Source organism: Dermochelys coriacea, chromosome 1, assembly GCF_009764565.3.
Source record: "Dermochelys coriacea isolate rDerCor1 chromosome 1, rDerCor1.pri.v4, whole genome shotgun sequence".
Classification (NCBI taxonomy): Eukaryota; Metazoa; Chordata; order Testudines; family Dermochelyidae; genus Dermochelys; species Dermochelys coriacea.
The window spans coordinates 15,737,039-15,759,528 of record NC_050068.2 but is presented as its reverse complement, the minus strand read 5'-3'; the positions used below and the strand labels follow the sequence as shown (position 1 = coordinate 15,759,528).

At 45.4% G+C, this 22,490-nt stretch overlaps 1 protein-coding gene across 1 annotated transcript; it reads right to left on the bottom strand.

Moving 5' to 3' along the window:
* Window positions 1-1,081: 1,081 nt before the first annotated feature.
* LOC119860656 (HLA class II histocompatibility antigen, DQ beta 1 chain-like) lies at window positions 1,082-22,119 on the bottom strand. Its single transcript, XM_038414659.2, has 6 exons — window positions 21,941-22,119; window positions 6,630-7,424; window positions 6,120-6,386; window positions 5,109-5,390; window positions 4,024-4,134; window positions 1,082-1,664 (listed from the first exon to the last, which is right to left on the bottom strand). The coding sequence occupies exons 2-6, from the start codon at window positions 6,733-6,735 to the stop codon at window positions 1,582-1,584; spliced, it is 849 nt and encodes a 282-aa protein (XP_038270587.1). The 5' UTR covers window positions 6,736-7,424; window positions 21,941-22,119; the 3' UTR covers window positions 1,082-1,581.
* Between the last annotated feature and the right edge of the window lie 371 nt (window positions 22,120-22,490).

Sequence of the window (22,490 nt, the reverse complement as noted above, 5' to 3'; positions counted from 1 at the left end):
GAGCTACAATTCATTTGCAAACTTAATACTCAATTTGGGCTTGAATAGGGACTGGGAGGGGTTGGCTCACTACAAAAGCAATTTTCCCTCTCTTGGTGCTGACACCTCCTCACCAATTATTGGGAGTGGACCACATACACCCTGACTAAATTGGCCTTCAACACTGGTTCTCCACTTGTAAGGTAACTCCCTTCTCTTCATGTGCCAATCTATATTTATGCCTGTTTCTGTAATTTTCACTCCATGCATATGAAGAAGTGGGTTTTTACCCATAAAAGCTTATGCCCTACTAAATCTGTTAGTCTTTAAGGTGTCATTGGACTCCTCGTAGGTTTAGCCTTGTGGATGCTACTTTTCAAAGCATCATTGGGTTTTATCCTGAGTTGGTTCATTTCTGGGACACTGCCAAGTCACTGAGGCCTGAAATCCAGCTTTTGGTTTATCACTGTGAGTTTGGCACCGCTGTCTCTCCTGTTTTTTCCCAATGGCCTATAACAGTTTATTCTCCTGAGGACTGAAATGCTTTGGTCCAATTAAAGTCCTTGGGCTCAATATAGGGGGATATATATATATATATATATATATATATATATAATTTATACAGGAGATCATATTGGAAGAGCTAATGGTCCTTTCTGGCATTAAATTCTATGAAATCTATGATGAGTGTCAGGATAAAACCCTCAGGTAAGTACAACAGCAGCTGATTAGTGCATGAGAACCACACAGTGAACCTAGTTAGAGACAGGAACTGAGACTGAGCAGCCTAGTTTCAGTGTCTATGCTGACTGAGACCGCTGCCAGGAGTAACAGCAGCAGCAAGAACAAACCAGCAGTGACAGTGAAAGGCAAATTAGAGTGTAAACATTTTCTCCATGTTTATAATCTCGTGGGTTGTTAGTTACCCCCAGGGAAGGCTTTATCTCTTTAATTTGGTGTTCTACATAGGTTTTCATGTTCTGCTCATCAGCTGAGTACAGTACAATGTCCATTAGCCAAAGGGTGGGGTGTCATGATATACAGAATCACAGACTGGCTTCAGAAAGTTACCAAACAGATGAAATTAAAGATCAACACCAGGTTAATTAGTACTTTTAATTAACTCACAGTTATCAAATCCTTTCAGACCCTTAGACAAAATTTCTCTAAGTGCAAAGCATTAGTTAGAAACATTATTATTTATTCTCCTCTTTTCTATCTGGGTATGTGCTGCACTTGGAGTAGCTGGACATCCATCCTCAGCTCCATATGACAGCTGGATCCTGCCCTCCTCTTCTACTGGAGATTCCCCAAGTCAACAGCTTGCATGAAATCAGCCCCTGGTGGACAATCTCGGATCTACAAGCCCTTTGGTTCTTTAACTGCAGAGCAGTTAAATCTGGGGCAGAGCAGCAGGGAAAACTGGCAGGAGGGGAACCTGCTAGGATTGAGGGAAAGCAATGACTCCCCCCGCCAGCACAGTATTGACCTGGGCAAGAGCTCATGAGAAACAGCTAGCGAGGGGAAGGGAGAGAGTAATGGCTCATGAGTGAATGCAGAGAGTTAAAGGAAGATTTAGAGATGGCCAGAACTTGGAAGGATTTAGTCACAGAGCAGTAAGTTTGTAGAGCTGCCCCTGTCACTCCCAGCAGCTTGAGATTCTCCAGTGTCCAAGCACAGGTACCCTGTGGGGAAAGAGAGAAGAGAGAAATAACCACTGGGAGACAAGTGGGAATTTTCTCTTGCAAGCTCCAGGGCATTCCCCAGTGACTCCACCTGGCAGCCTCAGGGAGGAGAAATACTCTAGCAGGAATCAGGACATTCTGCTGCTTGGGGAGGCTCCTATTTCACCCTCAATGGAGGGAGCAAAATCTGCCTGATTCTCACACCACCTCCAGCCTCGCAATATTGTTTGGTCTGTTCTACACTACAGGGTTAGGTCAATGTAAGCTGCCTTGTGTCGAACTAGCTGTGGAAGCATCTCCACTTAAATTTGGCTCCTGCTGAGATAAAGGCCTCTCTACACCGATTTAGAAACACCCAGCTCCCCGAGCAGCATAGTCACGGTCGATATCAGTGTAGACAATGTGTTGCTTACTTTGACTATAACTGGCCTCCAGGAGCTGTCCCACAATCCCCCACACTGACAATACAATCGATACAAGCGCTCCTGGTGAGGACATGCACCACAAACACAAGGAGCCAAGTGTGCACACGCACAAGCGATTTCATAACTGTGGTGGCTGTATGCCAACGTAAGTTAGATCAACATAATTTTGTAGTGTCGACATGGCCTTAGGGTCTGAGTGTATAAAGGATCTGGAAATAACAAATGGGGAGATAAGAGGAGACAACAGGGGCCCCAAATAAGGGCAGGCTGAAGCGATGCCCACTCAACCAACATCCTCTCTGCTCCTCTTTCCATCCCTACAGCACATTCATCCAGGGGGCTCTGATGGGGAAGAGAGTATTTAATGGGTTGCAGAGTGAAGACTGAAGTTACCTTGAGTTTGGGAAATTTGGAACCTTGAAAAACCAAAGAAATGTGCTCAGAGCCTTAGGCAGGCTAGAGAGCTGGTTCTGGCAGGATCAAGTCTCCAGGCCCTGCTCCCCCATTCCTCTTAATTTAAGGAGAAACTGGTGTTTGGGAACTATTTTTCTAAGGCAGTGGTTTTCAGCCTTCTCCATACTGAGACCCTACCCACAAGTCCTGGTCCCATCTAGCCAAGGCACCCACCCAGTAAACAATTTGGGATGGGCAGGGAGGTCATAACTGGAGCTGGCTGAAATTCAGGGATTTGGGTATTTACAAAGTTAATTTCATTTTGATCTGGAAGGAAAGCAAATTTACTGAAATTTACTGGAACTGGAGATCCCTGAAAATTTCATTACAAAACAGCAAAATATGGTATTTCTGAGACAAAATGTGAAATAGCAGCCATGAAACTGACAAGAATGTCAATTTCATTGCTGGTAGCCTCCCTGCCCAGGAACTTGGAGCCTAGCAGTGGCAAAAATCCTGCCTGCAGATGCGGAGAACCAGTCATCCCCCAGAATCCTGGCTCCAGCTGGGCACTTGCAGGCTGGCTGCTGTGTTGCAGGGAACCTGCCAGTCTCCAGCTGGGTGTCCGGGGGCTCAGAGGCTCCCTGTCAGGGCTGTGGACCCTGGAATCTTGGTAAGTTTCCAATTTAAACCTGCCTATGTTTCGACAAAAGTTTCACGGACTCTATAATAGATATGACAAAACATTTTGGTCCAGAGAATCAGCATTTGTCAATGAAACTGTTTCATCCAAAAACAACCAACTCTTGGCCGAGGACCCCTGTTCTTAAGAGAAATAGACCAAGAATGAAGAACCTGCTAAGTCTATTTGTTTAAGAAAAGAGGGAGTCATTGGGCAGGCTTAGGCTGGAGAAAGCTTGCGAGTGCTTGTGTGAGAGAGATCCTACCATCAGGATTTTAACCGGTCATTCTAGTTCATTTTAAGTGGAAGAACTTAAATTTATGTTAGTGTACTGAGATGCGAGAGAAGTTGGAAAAAGGAACAACCAACCAAAACTTTGGGGTCAAGAGTTCATAGGTTTCTTTTGATTTTAAAGGAGAGGTTTCTTAATTCTTTTGTACATAAATATGAATTTATCCATATCCAGAGTCTACTAACTGTCTGCAATAAACTGATGTTGCTAGAGTCTGTGGGGAAGAAGTGGAGAATTTGCCATAAGTAAGCACCACCACAGTCCAGAATTCAGATGGTCTGTTTCAGAACTATACCAGGTCAGAGACTGATCTTTCAAGGCACAAAGGATGGCCCAAATGGTTCCTGGAAAGGTCTCTAGTCACTGAAGGCCCAATCCAATGTCTGTAGAAGTCATTTAAAACTGCCATTGACTTCAACAGGTGTTGGCATAGGTCCTAAAAATCCAAAATGTCCTTGAAATTCAAACTAACTGACTTGGTAAATCTAAATTATAGTGAAATCCTAAAGACTATCCGTCCATCTTACTGGGGACACATTTCACCTCCTTCATTCACGCGCTACTCACCTTTCTTATTCTTCTGGTAGATGAGGAGTCCCATCACCATGAGGCTCAACCCCAGTACGAAGCCCCCAGTTCCAATGAACATCTTGTTCTTGGCAGAGTCAGACTGTGCTACTGTCAAAAAAGGAGCACAGAGGACTAGGGCTCAGCCTGGACTCTGATTTCTGTTACAATATCTTTGTTGTCTTACTGAAGGGCGTAAGGAAGTAGGTATGTGGGGCACTGTGCCCCCTTCTAGATGGTTGTTACACTGCAGCACCTGTTGCCTCCATTTCCCCCACTTCCTTTGGCCTTCTCCAGCTGTAGGAGTGACCTGACCCTCCATCCAGCCCACTATACAGAGTCCAGTCCCTTCCGGGGCCTCAGAGTCTTTCACCAAAGTCTAACAAACATGGAAACAACCAAACCTTCATCCCAGCTGGGCTCAGCAGGCCACCTCTTGCTCCCAGGCATGCTTTGAGTGCTACAGGCTTTTCCCCATGCCGCACACCAGGTTCCTATGCCTCCAACAACCCCACTCTCCGGGGGCTGGCACACTCCTCCCCTCACTCAGGGGCAGTGGCATTGGAACTATTTTTATAGTGGGGGTGCTTGAAAGCCATTGAACCAAACTGTAACCCTTGTACATGATGGAAACCACTTCAAGTTAGGCGTGCTGCTGCTCCCACAGCGCCCCTGGTTCCGGCACCCCTGCTCAGGAGTTCAGGAAGGTTGCAGCCCAGCAGTGTCCCTGCCTCCAGTCAGGCTTCCAGTTCACCTGCTTTGCTCAGTCTTCTTTCAGGCTGCTCCCCAGAGTGAGCCCAGCCCAGTGTCCCTCAACTCACCCAGCTCTTTATGGAGGGGGGGGAAGACGGTAAAATCAATAAATAAAATAAAGCTGGGCTTTATCTCCAATTAGACCTGTTCTACCTGAACAGATACAAGCAGGTGGGTTAATTGGCCTCTCGGGCCCATATTAACCCTCTCACAGCATGTATAGGGCACACATCCCATCACAGTCTGCTTCACGCCTAGCCTCTGGTCTTCTCCATAGAGCTAGGAGTGACCCCAAGGCATCCTCCGGGGTTGCCCCAATGTCAGTCTCTTACCCCACTGCATGGTGATGGGTGTTTGCAGGCTGATGTGCTCCACTTGGCAGGTGTAGACATCTCCCCACCTGGGTTTCATTTCTAGTGTCACCTGGATCTGGAAAGTCCAGTCTCCATTATGTAGCAGCTCCCTGGATACAACTCCAGCTGTCTCCTCGTGCCTATTTTTGAACCACTTGGTCACTATCTCGGAAGGATAAAACCCTGTTGCGGAGCAAACCAGCAAGCTGGGGCGGTGGGAAGACTCTGCTTTCAGGGTGGAAATTTTCACTCTGGGCTTAACTGTGTGTGTGAGAGAGAGAAACACCTTGGCAAAGAGGGCACAAAGCACACACCTTCTCCTGTTCTGTCCTATCAGAAATTGCTCCTTGCTGGGACATGGGTGGGAATGGGCCCAGAGCGGGCCAGCTCAAGTCTACACCATCTGGATTTCTCCTTGAAATCCACCTGTCTGCATCTTCTTCAGCAGCCCTGACCCTGAAATGCACAGCCATGACTGTATTCTGCATGACAGCCCTTCCAGTCACACTGGTCCCACCCTCACCACCGTCTCCCAGCTGACGGATCCCCGTGGTACCTCAGTGCCTTCTGCAGAGAGCTTTGGTAGGGGATGGGTGGGAGGGTTTCACCCGCTGCCCTTAGTCCCAGTCCCACTGCCTGCAAGGGCTGGCAGGATGGGGATAACCCTGTGTGGAGCTCTGGGGTCCTGGCCTGTCTGTGGGGCTCACCCAAATTATTTCCTTCAGTATCAGGTTTTGGGAGAATTTCCCTCAAAACTGGGATTTGGGGCCTAATTCAAGCTGAGAGCAATCCTTTGTTATTAAAGATTCTGTCTTCTCCAGTCCCCTCCTCCAACTCCCACTCTGCCCCTTCAAGATCAAACCCAGCCCCACTGATGCTCAATTGCTGCCTGGTAGGGAGTGTGCAGAGGGAGCCAAATATAACACCACCAGATGGGGGGCTGATTCAAAGTTCCCAGTTCCAATTTGGTTTCCTCCCCCTTCAGCTCACCTCGCCTATCCACAGTAATGTTCTTAAATCTCCTACGGTTATAACTGCAGAACTTCTCCACTGACGCCCACAAGTAGCTCAGCCACGCCAGCCTGTTCCAATACTCCGCGATCGGCTGACCCAACTCCGTACGGGCCACCGAGAAGCCCAAGTCACTGTCATAGTAACAGATCTCCTGCTGGCCCCAGATCAGTCTTTTCAGATACCTCACCCGCTGTGTGCCGTTGGTGTAGTGACACTCAGACTTCTGCTGCAGCAGGAAATGCTCTGAGAGGAGAGAGGAACAGGTCAGGAACCCACCTTCACCCACCTCTGCTGCAGCCTTTCCCCACCTCCAGTTGCTAGTCCCTTGCAGCCTTTCCCCCCTCCAATTGCTAATCCTCCCCTCTCACCTCCAGTTGCTAGTCCCTTGTGTTGATCCTGTAAGAGAATCTCTGAGCCCTGAACCGGGCAGGGGGAAAGCTTTTGTGTTCCCCATCCCGAGAGCCCAAAAGGGGGGTTTCTGCTCACCTGGAGGGTCTGTGCAATGAGCTCTGTGAATTCTCAGTGCTATCACCACTATTAGAGCCCCAGCCCAGCAGTTCCTGGTGACCCCAGGGATCCCTCCGGGGGCCATTGCTGCTCAAGAGGGGGAAAGTTGATAGGGAGATCAAAGCTGAGAACAATAATGTTTCACTACAGCTCTCGAAAATGGAAGTTCTCTGCAAAGTCCTGACCACAAAAACTCAGGAAGTTGCCTAATACCTAGTGGATTGGGTGGCCTCCAGCCAATACCACAGCCAGCCTTGGGCCTGGGCCATATCATCGGTCACTAGGCAGCAATGGGGCCAGCTTCTCCTTTGCAGTAGAATCAACTTCCTAGAGCAAGACAGATCCAGAGTCCCAGCAGCAGCCAATGTCCCAGAACACAATCACAACAGAATGGGCAGCACAGCACCTGGGATGCTGTGACTGTTGCTCCGGCCCTCTTTCTCCTGGGGCTGATGTCTCCAGGCCCTCCCCATCCACGCAGCCCAGGACAGGAGAAGTGACCTTGGAGCTCACTGGGATGCAGGAGGGCAGGGGTGAAAGTCCTATTTGCTGGGACTAGTCCTGCCCAGCCTGGCCACCTATTCCACTGCAGGCTTGGAGCATGCCAGGCATCAGCCCTACACCAGCAAGGACCCCACAGGCGAAGGGGGCTGAGAGGCAGCTGGGGGCAGCATAGATACCTGTGCTTCAAAGCTCATAATCAGACAGGGAGGGTCCATTTGTCTGACCCCCTCTGAGGGTGGGTGTCAGGGCAGGGAAAGGGCAGGGTAGGATCTGAGGAGAAACAGCCAAATGAAAAAGAGTCCCATTCAATTACATCACATAATGGCAGACAACTAAAAAGTGATAATATTTTAAGTACTTATATACAAATGCTAGAAGTCTAAATAATAAGATAGATGAACTTGAGTGCCTCATATTACATGAGGATATTGATATAACAGGAATCAGAGAAACTTGGTGGAATGAGGATAATCAATGGGACACAGTAGTACCAGGGTACAAAATATATCGGAAGGACACAACAGGTCGTGCTCGTGAGGCAATAGCACTATATATGAAAGAAAGTGTAGAGTCAAATGAAATAAAAATCTTAAATGAACCAAACTGTATCATAGAATCTCTATGATACATAGAGATATGATACATCTGAGCTGTAGCTCACGAAAGCTTATGCTTTAATAAATGTGTTAGTCTCTAAGGTGCCACAAGTACTCCTTTTCTTTTTGCAAATACAGACTAACACGGCTGCTACTCTGAGAATCTCCATGGATAGTAATTCCATGCTTAAATAATAAGAATATAGCAGTAGGGATATATTACCGACCACCTGACCAGGATGGTGACAATGACTGTGAAATGCTCTTGGAGATTAGAGAGGCTATAAAAAAGAAAAAACTCAATAATAATGGGGGACTTCAACTATCCCCAGATTAGCAGCTCAGGATGGGATGCAGAGATAAAGTTTCTTGACACCTTAAATGACTACTTCTTTGAACAGCTAGTCCTGGAACCCACAAGAAGAGAGGCCATTCTTGATTTAGTCCTAAATGGGGCACAGGATCTGGTCCAAGAGGGAATATAGCTGAACTACTTAGTAACAGTGACCATAATATAATTAAATTTAACATCCAAGGGGTGGGGGAGAAGACCACAGCAATCCACCACAGTAGCATTTAATTTCAGAAAGGGGAACTACACAAAAATGAGGAAGTTAGTTAAAAAGAAATTAAAAGGTACAGCACCAAAAGAGAAATCCCTGCAAGCTAAATAGAAACTTTTTAAAGACACATAATAGATGCTCAACTTAAGTGTATACCCGAAATTAAAAAACATAGAAAGAGGACCAAAAAAGTGCCAAGGTGGCTAAACAACAAAGTAAAAGAAGCAGTAGGAGGCAAAAAGGCATCCTTTAAAAAGTGGAAGTTAAATCCTATTGAGGAAAATAGAAAGGAGCATAAACTCTGGCAAATGAAATGTAAAAATAATATTAGGAAGGCCAAACAAGAATTTGAAGAACAGCAAGTCAAAGATTCAAAAAGTAATAGCAAAAAAATGTTAAGTACATCAGAAGCAGTAAGCCTGCTAAATAACCAGTGAGGCCACTGGACAATCGAGATGCTAAAGGAGCACTCAAGGACAAAAAGACCATTGTTGAAAAAGCTAAATTAATTCTTTGCATTGGTCTCCACAGCTGAAGATGTGAGGGAAATTCTCAAACCTGAGCCATTCTTTTTAGGTGACAAATCTGAGGAACGGTCCCAGAGTAATGTATCATTAGAGGAGGTTTCGGAACAAATTGATAAACTAAACAGTAATAAGTCACCAGGACCAGATGGTATTCACTCAAGAGTTCTGAAGGAATTCAAATGTGAAATTGCAGAACTACTAATTGTGGTATGTAACCTGTCATTTAAATCAGCTTCTGTACCGGATGAGTGCAGGATAGCTAATGTGACACCAATTTTTTAAAAGGCTCCAGAGGCGATCCTGGCAATTACAGGCCAGTAAGCTTAACTGCAGTACCGGGCAAACTGGTTGAAACTATAGTAAATAACACAATTATCAGACACATAGATGAACACGATTTGCTGGGGAAAGTCAACATGGTTTTTGTAAAGGGAAATCATGCCTCACCAATCTACTAGAATTCTTTGAGGGGGTCAACAAGCACGTGGATAAGGGTGACACAGTGGGTGTAGTGTACTTAGATTTTCAGAAAGCCTTTGACAATGTCCCTCACCATAGGCTCTTAAGCAAGGTAAACTGTCATGGGATAACAGGGAAGGTCCTCTCATGGATCAGTAATTGGTTAAAAGACAGGAAACAAAGGGTAAGGATAAATGGTAAGTTTTCAAAATGGAGAGAGGTAAATAGTGGTGTCCTCCAGAGGTCTGTACTGGGACCAGTACTGTTCAACATATTCAGAAATTATCTGGAAAAAGGGGTAAACAGTGAGGTGGCAAAGTTTGCAGATGATACAAAATTATTTAAGATAGCTCAGTTCAAAGCTGACTGCAAAAAGATACAAAAGGATCTCACAAAACTGGTTGACTGAGCAACAAAATGTCAGATGAAATTCAATGTTGATATATGCAAAGTAATGCACATGGGAAATCATAATCCCAATTATACATATAAAATGATGGAGTCTAAATTAGTTGTTACTACTCAAGAAAGAGATCTTTGAGTCTTTGTGGATAGTTCTCTGAAAACATTCACTCAATGTGCAGTGGCAGTCAAAAAAGTGAACAGAATGTTGTGAATCATTAGGAAAGGGATAGATAATAAGACAGAAAATATCATCTTGCCTCTATATAAATCCATGGTATGCCTACATCTTGAATACTGAGTGCAGATGTGGTCGCCCCATCTCAAAACAGATATATTGGAATTGGAAAAGGTACAGAAAAGGGAAACAAAAATTATTAGGGGTATGGAACAGCTTCCATTTGGGGAGAAATTAATAAAACTGGGACTTTTCAGCTTGGAAAAGAGAGGACTAAGGGGGGATATGATAGAGGCCTATAAAACCATGACTGGTGTGGAAAAAGTAAATAATGAAGTGTTATTTACTCCTTCTAATAACACAAGAACTAGGGGTCACCAAATGAAATTAATAGGCAGCAGATTTAAAACAAACAAAAGGAAATATTTCTTTACACAACGCACAGTAACCTGCGGAACTCTTTGTCAGAGGATGTTGTGGTGGCCAAGACTATAACAGGGTTCAAAAAAGAACTAAATAAATTCATGGAGAACAGGTCCATCAATGGCTGTTTGCCAGGATTGGCAGGGATGGTGTCCCTAGCCTCTATCTGCCAGAAGGTGGGAATGGGCAACAGGAAATGGATCTCTTGATGCTTACCTGTTCTGTTCATTCTCTCTGGAGCACCTGGTATGGGCCAACATTGGAAGACAGGATACTGGGCTAAATGGACATTTGATGTGGCCGAGTATGGCCATTCCTATGGTCTTATGAAAGAGGGAAGAACCCAGTCCTTCCTACTGGAGATGTGGAAGCTGTGGGGACAGGCGGGCAATAACTGCTGAAGACTAGAGAGATAGGGCCCCATCCCACAGTTGCTGGTTTATACCCCCATTCCCCTGTAGTGAGAGCCCAGAGAGGACCAGAGCCCCCCAGCCCATTGTGCGCTGGACAGCACAGGGAGCCGTTACAGCAGGGCAGGGCTGGCAGAGGTTGGGATTATTTGCCCTAAGGCCCATCACTTATAACAGCCAACAGTCCCAACCCATCTTCAGACTCAGACCCCAGGGAGGAGAATCCAGCTTCACCTTTTGCTTACTCCCCTGTGCGGGGACCTGAGCTCAGCTACTGTGTCAGGATCTTCCACCATGCCATGCACATGGGGAGCTGCACCAGCTCTCTCACCCCGCGAGGCTTTGACTTTGGATGACAGGATACCTGCAAAGAAAGAAAGAACCGATGTCAAGTCTCCCCAGGAGTGAGCCAAGCATATGCCTCTCCCTCTGCGAGACCCACCACCTGCCTCCCCTCTCAGCGCAGGACAAAGGGCAAGAGACAACCACAACCCCGTCCCCACCCCAGCAACCCTCACCTCCTCATTACAGTAATGTTCCCATTTCCATCCTCACCAGGCCCATGAGGGGCCCCATCAGTTCCCCTCCCCAACAATCCCATCACCTCCGTTTTAGTGCTGGGATCTCTCTCCCTTTAACCTGTCATTGCTGCACAGCAGTTTCTTCATTGTCTCCTTAGTCTGCTAGGTCACTCTCCTGTACCAGATGTGGATAGGCTACAGAGCTTCCTTATGCACACCAGATTTGTTAATCACAAGATACTTCAAAGCTCGGCCAGGTATGGCTGAGGTTTGTTTAAATAAAGTATTTTACACACAGCGCTCCCTAGTGGCTGAACAATATAATAGAGATGAGCATCCCATTACATCTCCCCCTTTAAGTTCTACATTCCTACCATATACACTATTTACACTATTGCACTATCTTTGAAGTTCAGTATGTATCAGTCTGTTAAGTGTCTCTGAATTGGACTGGCTTTCTAATTACACGACCCAAGCGCATGACAAAGTGGTCATCTGGCTGTCCATTAGTTGCAACAACTGGCTGTGGTTTGTTCAGAATTCTTGAGTCTTCTTCTTCTTGTTCTGCATCTGCCGTCTGTAGAGTTTTCTCAGCTGATTGTTTTCTGAAGAACAAGATGTAGATGTTTGGAGTTTCTGCTGAACTCTCCACTGTTGGTCTCGATCACACACGATCTGGGTGCTGAATTGTTTTTCTTTATGACAGCTGGGGCTGTCGGTCCCTTTTCTCCATCCAGTTGACATGATCACAGTCACCGGGGTTCTAGACCTGGCAATTCTCTGAGTGACATCTTTAAGAAAAGTGTTCATAAGCTTTTTTTTTTAACCTTTTTATCCTATTTGGCCACTCTCTTCACGTCTGGCCACCTTAGAGATAGATTCTTTCCCAAAGTTGGAACAGTAGTTCTGAGTTGTCTTCCCAACAGGAGTTGTGCTGAACTATATCCAGTAGCTGCTGGTGATGTTGATCTGTAACTCAGAAGAGCAAGGAATGGATCTTTCCACTGTAAGATTTTCTCAGCTGTTTGTACAGCTCTCTCAGTCTCTCCATTCGCTGGTAATGGGTAATGTAGGCTGCTAGTAATACGATGAAAATAATATTTTATTTGGAATGACTTAAATTCTGTTGCAGTGAATGTGGTCCGTTGGCATTTATTAGTTGTTCGGGAATATGGAAGTGAGCAAAAGTGCCAGGAAACACTGTGACAGGTTATATCTTTTAAGTTATTTCTATATAACTGGAAAAATAGTCCATGGCGACCAAGTAATGATGTCTTCTGAATATGCATGAATCTTCAGCTAGCCTCTTCCAAGGACTGCCTGGTAGAAGTGTTGTTATTAAAGGTTCTTTGTGCTGTGTTGGTCTATTAATTCGGCAGTATTCACATACAGATACTTTATTCTTTATGTCCTTGCTGATGCACTGCCAGCACATTGGCTAGTTGGTCCACTCATGGCATTTAGTTAATCATTAATGTCCTTCATGGGTGAGGCTTAAGATTTCTCTTCTCATTTCATCTGGAATTATGATGCCATTGTCTTTAATCATGAGTCCATTTGACTTGCTTAATTGTCCACACACTGAAAAATAGTCTCTTGTCAATTCTTTAGTGTCTTTTAGATACTTGGACCAGTCGCCCCTAATGTAATGTAGAACTTCCTGAAGTTGCATGTGTGTCAAGGTTGCTTTTTGTAGCTGGAGTAGTCTCTTTTCTGACACTGGTCTCTATGTTTTGATAGCATCCACATACATCTTTACATCCTCTTTGAGCTCACCGGTAACTGAGTGTGATGCTGGGTTATGTGATAGTGTCTGCTACTACCAGCTTTTTCCCCAGAATATATTTAGCATTTGGGTCTTTTTTGTTGATGAGGGTTAACATTATCCAGCATACAGTCTGGACTGATGAACAGCTGTGTCCCCTTAGCTCCCCAACCTGGGGTGCCTTTGACTCTGATTCATGGTGAGAGTTACCTCTCCTCACACAGCCTACAGCATGTATGTTACTCATAGTTATAATGTATGAGCACCATGTCCAATCACTAATGAATTACACAGCAGAGCCACACCAGCTAATTCCCAGTCCCAGACTTTCCCCCAGAAATCTATGTCTGGTACTGCCCAGCTCTCTCCTGGACAACAGGAGCTCATATAAAATCCATCATTTTATTAATAGAAAATTACATGTACAAATCCTGTTAACTCAAATGGAGTTTCCCGAATACACTTGTTTAGATAAAACAATTAAACAAGTTTAATTAACTACAAAAGAGGGATATATTTTAAGGGAATATAATAATGAGGCATAAAAGTCAGAATTAGTTACAAGAAAAATAAAAGTAAAATGCAACTATTGCCTAACTTAACAAAATAGAGTAAATTCAAAGCAAAGGTCTCTCTCACCACGTTTCACCAGTTTTAGGGCAGTCCTGCACTACAAACTTGCATTGGCGCCACTGTGTTGGTGCTGGTGCAGCGCTTCTGGTGAAGATGCCCTCAAGCAACGAGAGAGAGCTCCCCTGTTCGCTTAATAACTCCACCTCTGCGAGAGGCGGTAGCTATGTCAGCGAGAGAAGCTCTCCTGCCCAGAGCTCTGTTTACACATAGGTTGGTGTAACAACATCACTCAGGGGTGTGGATTATTCATACCCCTGAGCGACATAGTTCAACCGAAGGAATTCTGTAGATTAGACCAGGGCTTACTGGCCAAACTTCTTTCAGTCAGGATCTCTCTCACAGTCCAATGCTGTTTCCTTTATTCTTCCGATGTCACGGGCTGTAAGTAGAGAGAAAGGTAGGAATAATTTGGGGCATCTGCTCCTCCTTCTTATGGTTCTTTCTCTTCTTCAAGAAGCATCTCCTGCAGGGGTGCTGGAACAGGGGGGCGCAGGGGGCCTTCCCACTTTTTACTGGCTGTAAGGGCAAGTGACTGGGGGGAAGGGGCAGAGAGGAACCAGTGGGAAGTTGAGGGGGAAGAGATGGCACAGGAACAGGCACTCAGGGGAAGGGGCAGTGTGAGGGTGGGAGTTCGGGGGAATGGGCAGCTCGAGGGCAGGGGTTTGGGAAGAAGGGGTGGCATGAGGATGAGGGCTTGGAGAGAAGGGGCGGTGCAGAGGGTGGGGGCCTGGGGAGGAAGGGGCAGCATTGGGTGCAGGGCCACAGTGTGGTCACTGGTGGGGCCCCCCCACACTTTTAGGAAGCTTCTGCCACTCCTGATCTCCAGCTGAGGTTCAGGAGACAGAAATCTGGGTGGATGGGGACCCCCAGCTGTTTCTTTGTCAAAATGTACATTTTTGCCCACAACCTCTTACCTGCCAAAGAATGGCCACTTACCCAGGTGATGGTCCATTTGATTTTGCTGACACCTGGATGAGGGATCAGCTTGCCTTTTGTCTCTGGGGAACTGGTTTATGGCTGATCCCCAGACTTGAAACATGTCTTAGTAATACCACACAGACAGGTTTCAGAGTAGCAACCATGTTAGTCTGTATTTGCAAAAAGAAAAGGAGTACTTGTGGCACCTTAGAGACTAACAAATGTATTTGAGCATAAGCTTTCGTGAGCTACAGCTCACTTCATCGGATGCATTCAGTGGAAAATACAGTGGGGAGATTTATATATATTGAGAACATGAAACAACGGGTGTTACCATACACAATGTAACAAGAGTGATCACTTAAGATGAGCTATTACCAGCAGGAGAGTGAGGCGGGGGGGGGGAAGAAAACCTTTTGTGGTGATAATCAAGATGGGCCATTTCCAGCAGTTGACAAGAACATCTAAGGAACAGTGGGGGGCGAGGGGAGGAAATAACATGGGGAAATAGTTTTACTTTGTGTAATGACCCATCCACTCCCAGTCTCTATTCAAGCCTAAGTTAATTGTATCCAGTTTGCAAATTAATTCCAATTCAGCAGTCTCTCATTGGAGTCTGTTTTTGAAGTTTTTTTGTTGAAGAATTGCCACTTTTAGGTTTGTAATCGAGTGACCAGAGAGATTGAAGTGTTCTCCGACTGGTTTTTGAATGTTATAATTCTTGACGTCTGATTTGTGTCCATTTATTCTTTTACGTAGAGACTGTCCAGTTTGACCAATGTACATGGCAGAGGGGCATTGCTGGCCCATGATGGCATATATCACATTTGTAGATGTGCAGGTGAACGAGCCTCTGATAGTGTGGCTGATGTGATTAGGCCCTATGATGGTGTCCCCTGAATAGATATGTGGACAGAGTTGGCAATGGGCTTTTTTGCAAGGATAGGTTCCTGGGTTAGTGATTCTGTTGTGTGGTGTGTGGTTGCTGGTGAGTATTTGCTACAGGTTGGGGGGCTGTCTGTAAGCAAGGACTGGCCTGTCTCCCAAGATCTGTGAGAGTGATGGGTCGTCTTTCAGGATAGGTTGTAGATCCTTGATGATGCATTGGAGAGGTTTTAGTTGGGGGCTGAAGGTGATGGCTAGTGTTGTTCTGTTATTTTCTTTGTTGGGCCTGTCCTGTATGTAGTAGGTGACTTCTGGGTACTCTTCTGGCTCTGTCAATCTGTTTCTTCACTTCAGCAGGTGGGTATTGTAGTTGTAAGAATGCTTGATAGAGATCTTGTAGGTGTTTGTCTCTGTCTGAGGGGTTGGAGCAAGTGCTGCTGTATCGTAGAGATTGGCTGTAGACCATGGATCGCGTGGTGTGGTCTGGATGAAAGCTGGAGGCATGTAGGTAGGAATAGCAGTCAGTAGGTTTCTGGTATAGGGTGGTGTTTATGTGACCATCGCTTATTAGCACCATAGTGTCCAGGAAGTGGATCTCTTGTGTGGACTGGTCCAGGCTGAGGTTGATGGTGGGATGGAAATTGTTGAAATCCTGGTGGAATTCCTCAAGGGCTTCTTTTCCATGGGTCCAGATGATGAAGAGGTTATCAATGTAGCGCAAGTAGAGTAGGGGCATTAGGAGACGAGAGCTGAGGAAGCGTTGTTCTAAGTCAGCCATAAAAATGTTGGCATACTGTGGGGCCACGCGGGTACCCATCGCAGTGCCGCTGATTTGAAGGTATATATTGTCCCCAAATGTGAAATAGTTATGGGTGGGGACAAAGTCACAAAGTTCAGCCACCAGGTTTGCCGTGACATTATTGGGGATACTGTTCCTGATGGCTTGTAGTCCATCTTTGTGTGGAATGTTGGTGTAGAGGGCTTCTACATCCATAGGGGCCAGGATGGTGTTTTCAGAAGATCACTGATGGACTGTAGTTTCCTCAGAAAGTCAGCGGTGTTTTGAAGATAGCTGGGAGTGCTGGTAGCATAGGGCCTGAGGAGGGAGTCTTCATAGCCAGACAATCCTGCTGTCAGGGTGCCAATGCCTGAGATGATGGTGCGTCCAGGATTTCCAGGTTTATGGATCTTGGGTAGCAGATAGAATACCCCAACTCGGGGTTCCAGGGGTGTGTCTGTGCAGATTTGTTCTTGTGCTTTTTCAGGGAGTTTCTTGAGCAAATGCTGTAGTTTCTTTTGGTAACCCTCAGTGGGATCAGAGGGTAGTGGCTTGTAGAAAGTGGTGTTGGAGAGCTGCCTAGCAGCCTCTTGTTCATAGTCCAACCTAAATGGACACAAATCAGACATCAAGAATTATAACATTCAAAAACCAGTCGGAGAACACTTCAATCTCTCAGGTCACTCGATTACAGACCTAAAAGTGGCAATTCTTCAACAAAAAAACTTCAAAAACAGACTCCAACGAGAGACTGCTGAATTGGAATTAATTTGCAAACTGGATACAATTAACTTAGGCTTGAATAGAGACTGGGAGTGGATGGGTCATTACACAAAGTAAAACTGTTTCCCCTCCCCCCGCCCCCCACTGTTCCTCAGACATTCTTGTCAACTGCTGGAAATGGCCCACCTTGATTATCACTACAAAAGGTTTTCTCCCCCCCCACCACCACTCTCCTGCTGGTAATAGCTCATCTTAAGTGATCACTCTTGTTACGGTGTGTGTGGTAACACCCATTGTTTCATGTTCTCAATGTATATAAATCTCCCCACTGTATGTTCTACTGAATGCATCCGATGAAGTGAGCTGTAGCTCACGCTCAAATAAATTTGTTAGTCTCTAAGGCGCCACCAGTACTCCTTTTCTTTTTGCTAATACCATACAGCAGAATCTTATAACTTTACATACAGAGTTGCCACACATATTTTACCAGGACAATAATGATCTGTGAATTATGAGTTTTCAAATGATACCTCACAAGGCATACTTTGTACAAAATTATCATAATCCTGTGAAAGGGGTGAACACAGGAATACCGACCATCACACCCTCCTCTGCACACAGCAACAGAGAGCACAGGAGGCTACCAAAGAGCTAAGGTTAACTCATCGTTATCAAACACTTTCAGGTACTTAGGTAAGTTGCTTTAAGTGCCAGATATTAATTAGAGTCACTATTATTTATTCTCCTGGATATGTGTTGTACTCAGAGTATCTGACCATCTATCCATGTCTCCATGCAACAGCTGGATCCCCCCTGGCAAATTAGTTTCCCAAAGTCAGTGGTTCTAGTGAAATGAGCGAATGGTACAATCCCGGATCTGCGATTTCTTTTCCCACAGATCAGTTTCTCTAAAGTTTCAGAGGGCAGTGGCATTAGCAATCTGGGGCTAACCTAGAGAAAAGTTCAACTACTGAGGAGTCTGCAGGAGGACAACCTTAGGCAGAGCCATATTGTCTCTGGGAAAAAGGCATGGGGGAGACTGAGATGGGGAGGGACTCTTAACAAAGGATGATGGCTGCTGTATGCATTCAGGGAATTAGGGACAGATTTACAAACATCCCTTCAGGGAGTGTCGAGGGATCTAGTTACAGAGCAATCAATCAACAGTATTGCCCCCAGGAATCCCCAAGTTCCACACTGAACAGACTCAGAAAGATTCCATGAGTAAAGAATCAGAAATTCTTGCTTGATGTGATCCAAAGTCTCAGGAGCTAACTCAGGACCCCTGCAGGGAGAGAGAGGGAAGAGACAGAAGCACTTGGGGACAGGTAGGGGAAAGGGGGATTTTCTCTTACAGGCTCCAGGAAGTACTCTAGCACAGTGGTTCTCAGACTTCAAGACTGAGCATCTCCCAGCTAAATCTCGCAACTGCTTGGCCTATCAACTTTATCATTTAAATTGGTGTATCAAGAATGGATTTTTAGTTGATAATGTACTTCAAAACAACCCATGTCCTACCATCCGAGAACCACTGCTCTAGCAGCCCCTGGGTGGTTCCTTCCTGGTACTGAATCAAGGTTCCACCTGACTGTCGAGGGTCTGATTTCCAGAGACGGTGGGACATAGGGCCCCAGTATAAGGGGAGCTGCAGAGACACCAGCTACAACTCCATCTTTGCTGCTCCTCTCTCCAGCTCTATGGCACATTCAGCCAGGCACTCCTGTATGTAGGAAGGAATTAACAGAGTGCAGAGGGAAGCTGGAAATTATCAATAAGCTAGGTGGCCGGATGTCAGAGCCCTGGGCCAGCGGGAGAGACAGTTCCTGTAGGGTAAAAATTCCAACCCCTGATCCCCATTTTTACTCAGTTTAAGAAGAGTCTAGGAATCACTGTTCAAAGGAGAAAAGGTATCAGGAAGGGTAACCAATTCTTTATTTGTGGAACGAGGGGGCAGTCATTCAAGCTGAGGCTGGAAAAATATTCAGAGATGTTGTGTGACATCGTGCATCCAGCATTTTAACCTGTGTAACCCTTCTGCCAGGTGGAGTCGGCAGCAACCAGGACTGGATTCAATATCTAGGTGTTCCTTTTCAACAATATAATACAGAACCAGCTTGAGCTCCCACCCAGTAATCTGGGAAAATTACACACCACCTTTGGACGCCTCTAAAAGGCAATACGTCCCCTCTCTCAAGTAGTTTCTTTTCTACACTAAGACTCTTTTAATGAAAGGAGGGAAGTCATCAATGCAGGATTCACTCGGGGCTTCTCTGTGACAGAGAAGGGAGAAACCTGACAAAGGGGCACAAATGCAGAGGAGGGCTGAGAGAGATGAGGTGACCCTCCTTCATCCCAGAGAAAGGTCCCCTGCTGTTTGGGTTTTGTCCATTCCTGACCCATGTATTGCTCTGGGCTGGATCCATCAAAAAGCGCCAGTGGACAACCATGTTTCATTCATTTCTAGCAGGAACAGAGGGATGTTCTAACCCTTGGGGGCCCAAGGAGATTGAGTCTCAAAACCACAAAGACAGGAAACCCTCCCAGCACCTATGCAGATCTTGAGATGGGATTTTGACAATATTCCCCCAAAGCTGAGAATGTAGACTAGTGCAAGGTTGGAGCAATGCTTAATTAAAAGTGAAAATAATTCTTGCCCTCTCTTGCCTCTTCCCATTTGATTCTGCTGCTGTCTGGTCCCTCTCACTGCTCCTGCACTTCCTGGCCACATTATTGCTCATCTGCAAAGCAGAGAGATTGCAAATGGAGGGAAATCAGACTGTATGGTCCAGTGCTCCTCCCACCCCACTCCCATGCATGGCAAGACTCTCCTAGAGCAGTAGTTCTCAACCAGGGGTACATGTACTCCTGGGGTATGCCAAGGTCTTCAGGGGGTATATCAACTCATCTTGATATTTGCCGTATTTTACAACAGGTAAAAAGCACTAGTGATGTCAGTACAAACTAAAATTTCACACAGACAATGACTTTTTTATGCTGCTCTATATACTATACACTGAAATGTAAGTACAATATTTATATTCCAATTGATTTGTTTTATAATTATATGGAAAAATGAGAAGTAAGCAATTTTGCAGTAATAGTGTGTTGTGACACTTGTATTTTTATGTCTGACTTTGTGGTTTTTAAGTGAGGTGAAACTTGGGGGCAGGCAAGACAAATCAAACTCCTGAAAGGGGTACAGTAGTCTGGAAAGGTTCAGAGCCACTTTCCTAGAGAACTGGGGTAGTTTGGGCAAAGGCAGCTTGGTTTCAGCAGTAAGCAAATCTTGTTTGTCACAGACAATCTAACTAACAGCTGTCAGATGGACAAAGGGATGTGACCCCGCTCAGGGTTCTGGGTTCATATCAAAACCAACTTTCTCTTGAGAAATTCAGCAGCTGGAGGTGCTTTAATGCACTTGTTCAGAGAAGTTACTAGAAGAGAGTTCACGTCTCCCTGTGTGTATAACTGACCGATCCCCTTCAAGAGAGTGTCAGTGGAGATCAAGGACCAGATCCTCAGCTGGTATAAGTCAGCATAGCTCTGCTGAAGCCAATGGAGCTGTGCCCGTTTGCACTTAGTGAAGAGCTGACTCAAGAGTCTGAAGTTCATGTTAATGCCTCACACTCTCCCTGTCTTGGACTTTAGGCAGCTCCAGGCTTCTCGTCCATCGTACATAGGTTCTTATGTGCACTCAGCACTCTAGAATCTGAGCAAAAAAACCAAAAAACCAAAAAACCCCAAACCATCCAACTATTCAGGGTTTAACCAGCAAAACTGTTAATAAACCCAAAGTCACAATAATATTGCTGCCTCTTGACTCAGTGTCAGTGCTGAGCCTGCTTGCCTGACCCATGGCTGAGCTCAGGCAAAACTTCTACCTCATCATGAGGAGCGGATAAAGGATATGCCAGCAGGGACCTTCCCTGCCTTTCATCCAGGAGCTTTGGAGAGACATCACAGGAACGGTCAGGACAGCAGTACACAGATGAGTAGGCTACAGATCCCTGGGGGACACCTCTATTTACCTCTCTCTATTCTGAAAACTGACAATTTATTCCTACCCTTTGTTTCCTATCTTTTAACCAATTACTGATCCATGAGAGGATCTTTCTTCTTATCCCATGACTACTTAGTTTGCTTAAGAGCCTTTGGTGAGGGATCTTGTCAAAGGCTTTCTGAAAGTCTAAGTACACTATATCCACTGGATCACCTTGTCCACATGCTTGTTGACCACCTCAAAGAATTCTAGTAGATTGTCAAGGCATGATTTCCCATTATAAAAACCATGTTGACTCTTCCCCAACAAATCATGTTAATCTATGTTTCTGATAATTCTGTTCTTTACTATAGTTTCAACCAAGTAATTGCCAGGATCACCTCTGGAGCCTTTTTAAAAAATTGGTGTCACATTAGCTACCTTCCAGTCATCTAGTACAGAAGCTGATTTAAATGATGTTACATACCACAGTTAGTAGTTCTGCAATTTCATATTTGAGTTCCTTTATAAGTCTTGGTTGAATACCATCTGGTCCTGGTGATTTATTACTGTTTATCAATTTGTTCCAAAAATGTGTTCATTACCTGTATCTCTCCCAGAAAATTCAGTGGAACTGGAGAACTGACTGCTTAGGGAGGTTGGTTGGGCCAGATCACAGGACTGGCTATACCAGAATACTACGCTTTCCCCAGACTGATTCCCCTGCCCCAGATTCCTATATCCTCTGGTTGGTCTTTCAAGAGAAACTCAAAGCCCTGAGTTCACCTGGGCCTTCTGCAGCCTGTGGAGGCATCAGCTATTTGGGGGCAAATTAAGAGGAGGGGCTGTAAAGCAGCAGAAGAAGCTGGAGGGAGAAGAGGCACTTAGTGTGAGTGAAGGCATTACAAGAGAAACAGCAAACCATTAAAGCTGGGCAGATTAAAAGCTTTTTTCCTCCCCTTTCTCAGAACCCAATGGAGCTTCTTTCCCGGTGCTGGGGACTCTGCTCACCAACGCTTTTCTCACCTAGAGGGTCTGTGCAATGAGGCATGTGGTTTCTCAGCACATCATCAGTAACTCTGTTAGAGGTCTAGTTCAGCAGCTCCCAGCCCCAAAAGCCACTGCAGCTCAGAAGGGGAAGAATACAGGAAAAGCGAGGCCAAGAAGACCAAAGTCTCACTGGGATTCCCCCACAGAATGAGAACTTCTTTGCAAAACTCGGAGGAAGAAGTTTCTGTAGAGGGAAGGTTTCAGAGTAGCAGCCGTGTTAGTATGCATTCACAAAAAAAAAGGAGTACTTGTGGCACCTTAGAGACTAACAAATGTATTTGAGCATAAGCTTTCATGAGCTACAGCTCACTTCATCAGATGCATTCAGTTGAAAATACAGTGGGGAGATTTATATACACACACAGAGAACATGAAACAATGGGTTTTATCATACACACTGTAAGGAGAATGATCACTTAAGATGAGCCATCACCAGCAGGAAGGGGGTGGGGCGGGAGAAGGAAGAAAACCTTTTGTGGTGATAATCAAGATGGGCCATTTCCAGCAGTTGACAAGAACATCTAAG

What these genes read in the sequence shown, in the direction of transcription:
- LOC119860656 (XM_038414659.2), bottom strand. Translation starts at nt 6,735, where the DNA reads ATGGCCCCCGGAGGGATCCCTGGGGTCACCAGGAACTGCTGGGCTGGG. An exon ending in TCATTGCACAGACCCTCCAG is followed by an intron (nt 6,387 to 6,629) that starts GTGAGCAGAAAC and finishes CTCTCCTCTCAG; the next exon opens with AGCATTTCCTGCTGCAGCAG. An exon ending in CATTACTGTGGATAGGCGAG is followed by an intron (nt 5,391 to 6,119) that starts GTGAGCTGAAGG and finishes TCACACACACAG; the next exon opens with TTAAGCCCAGAGTGAAAATT.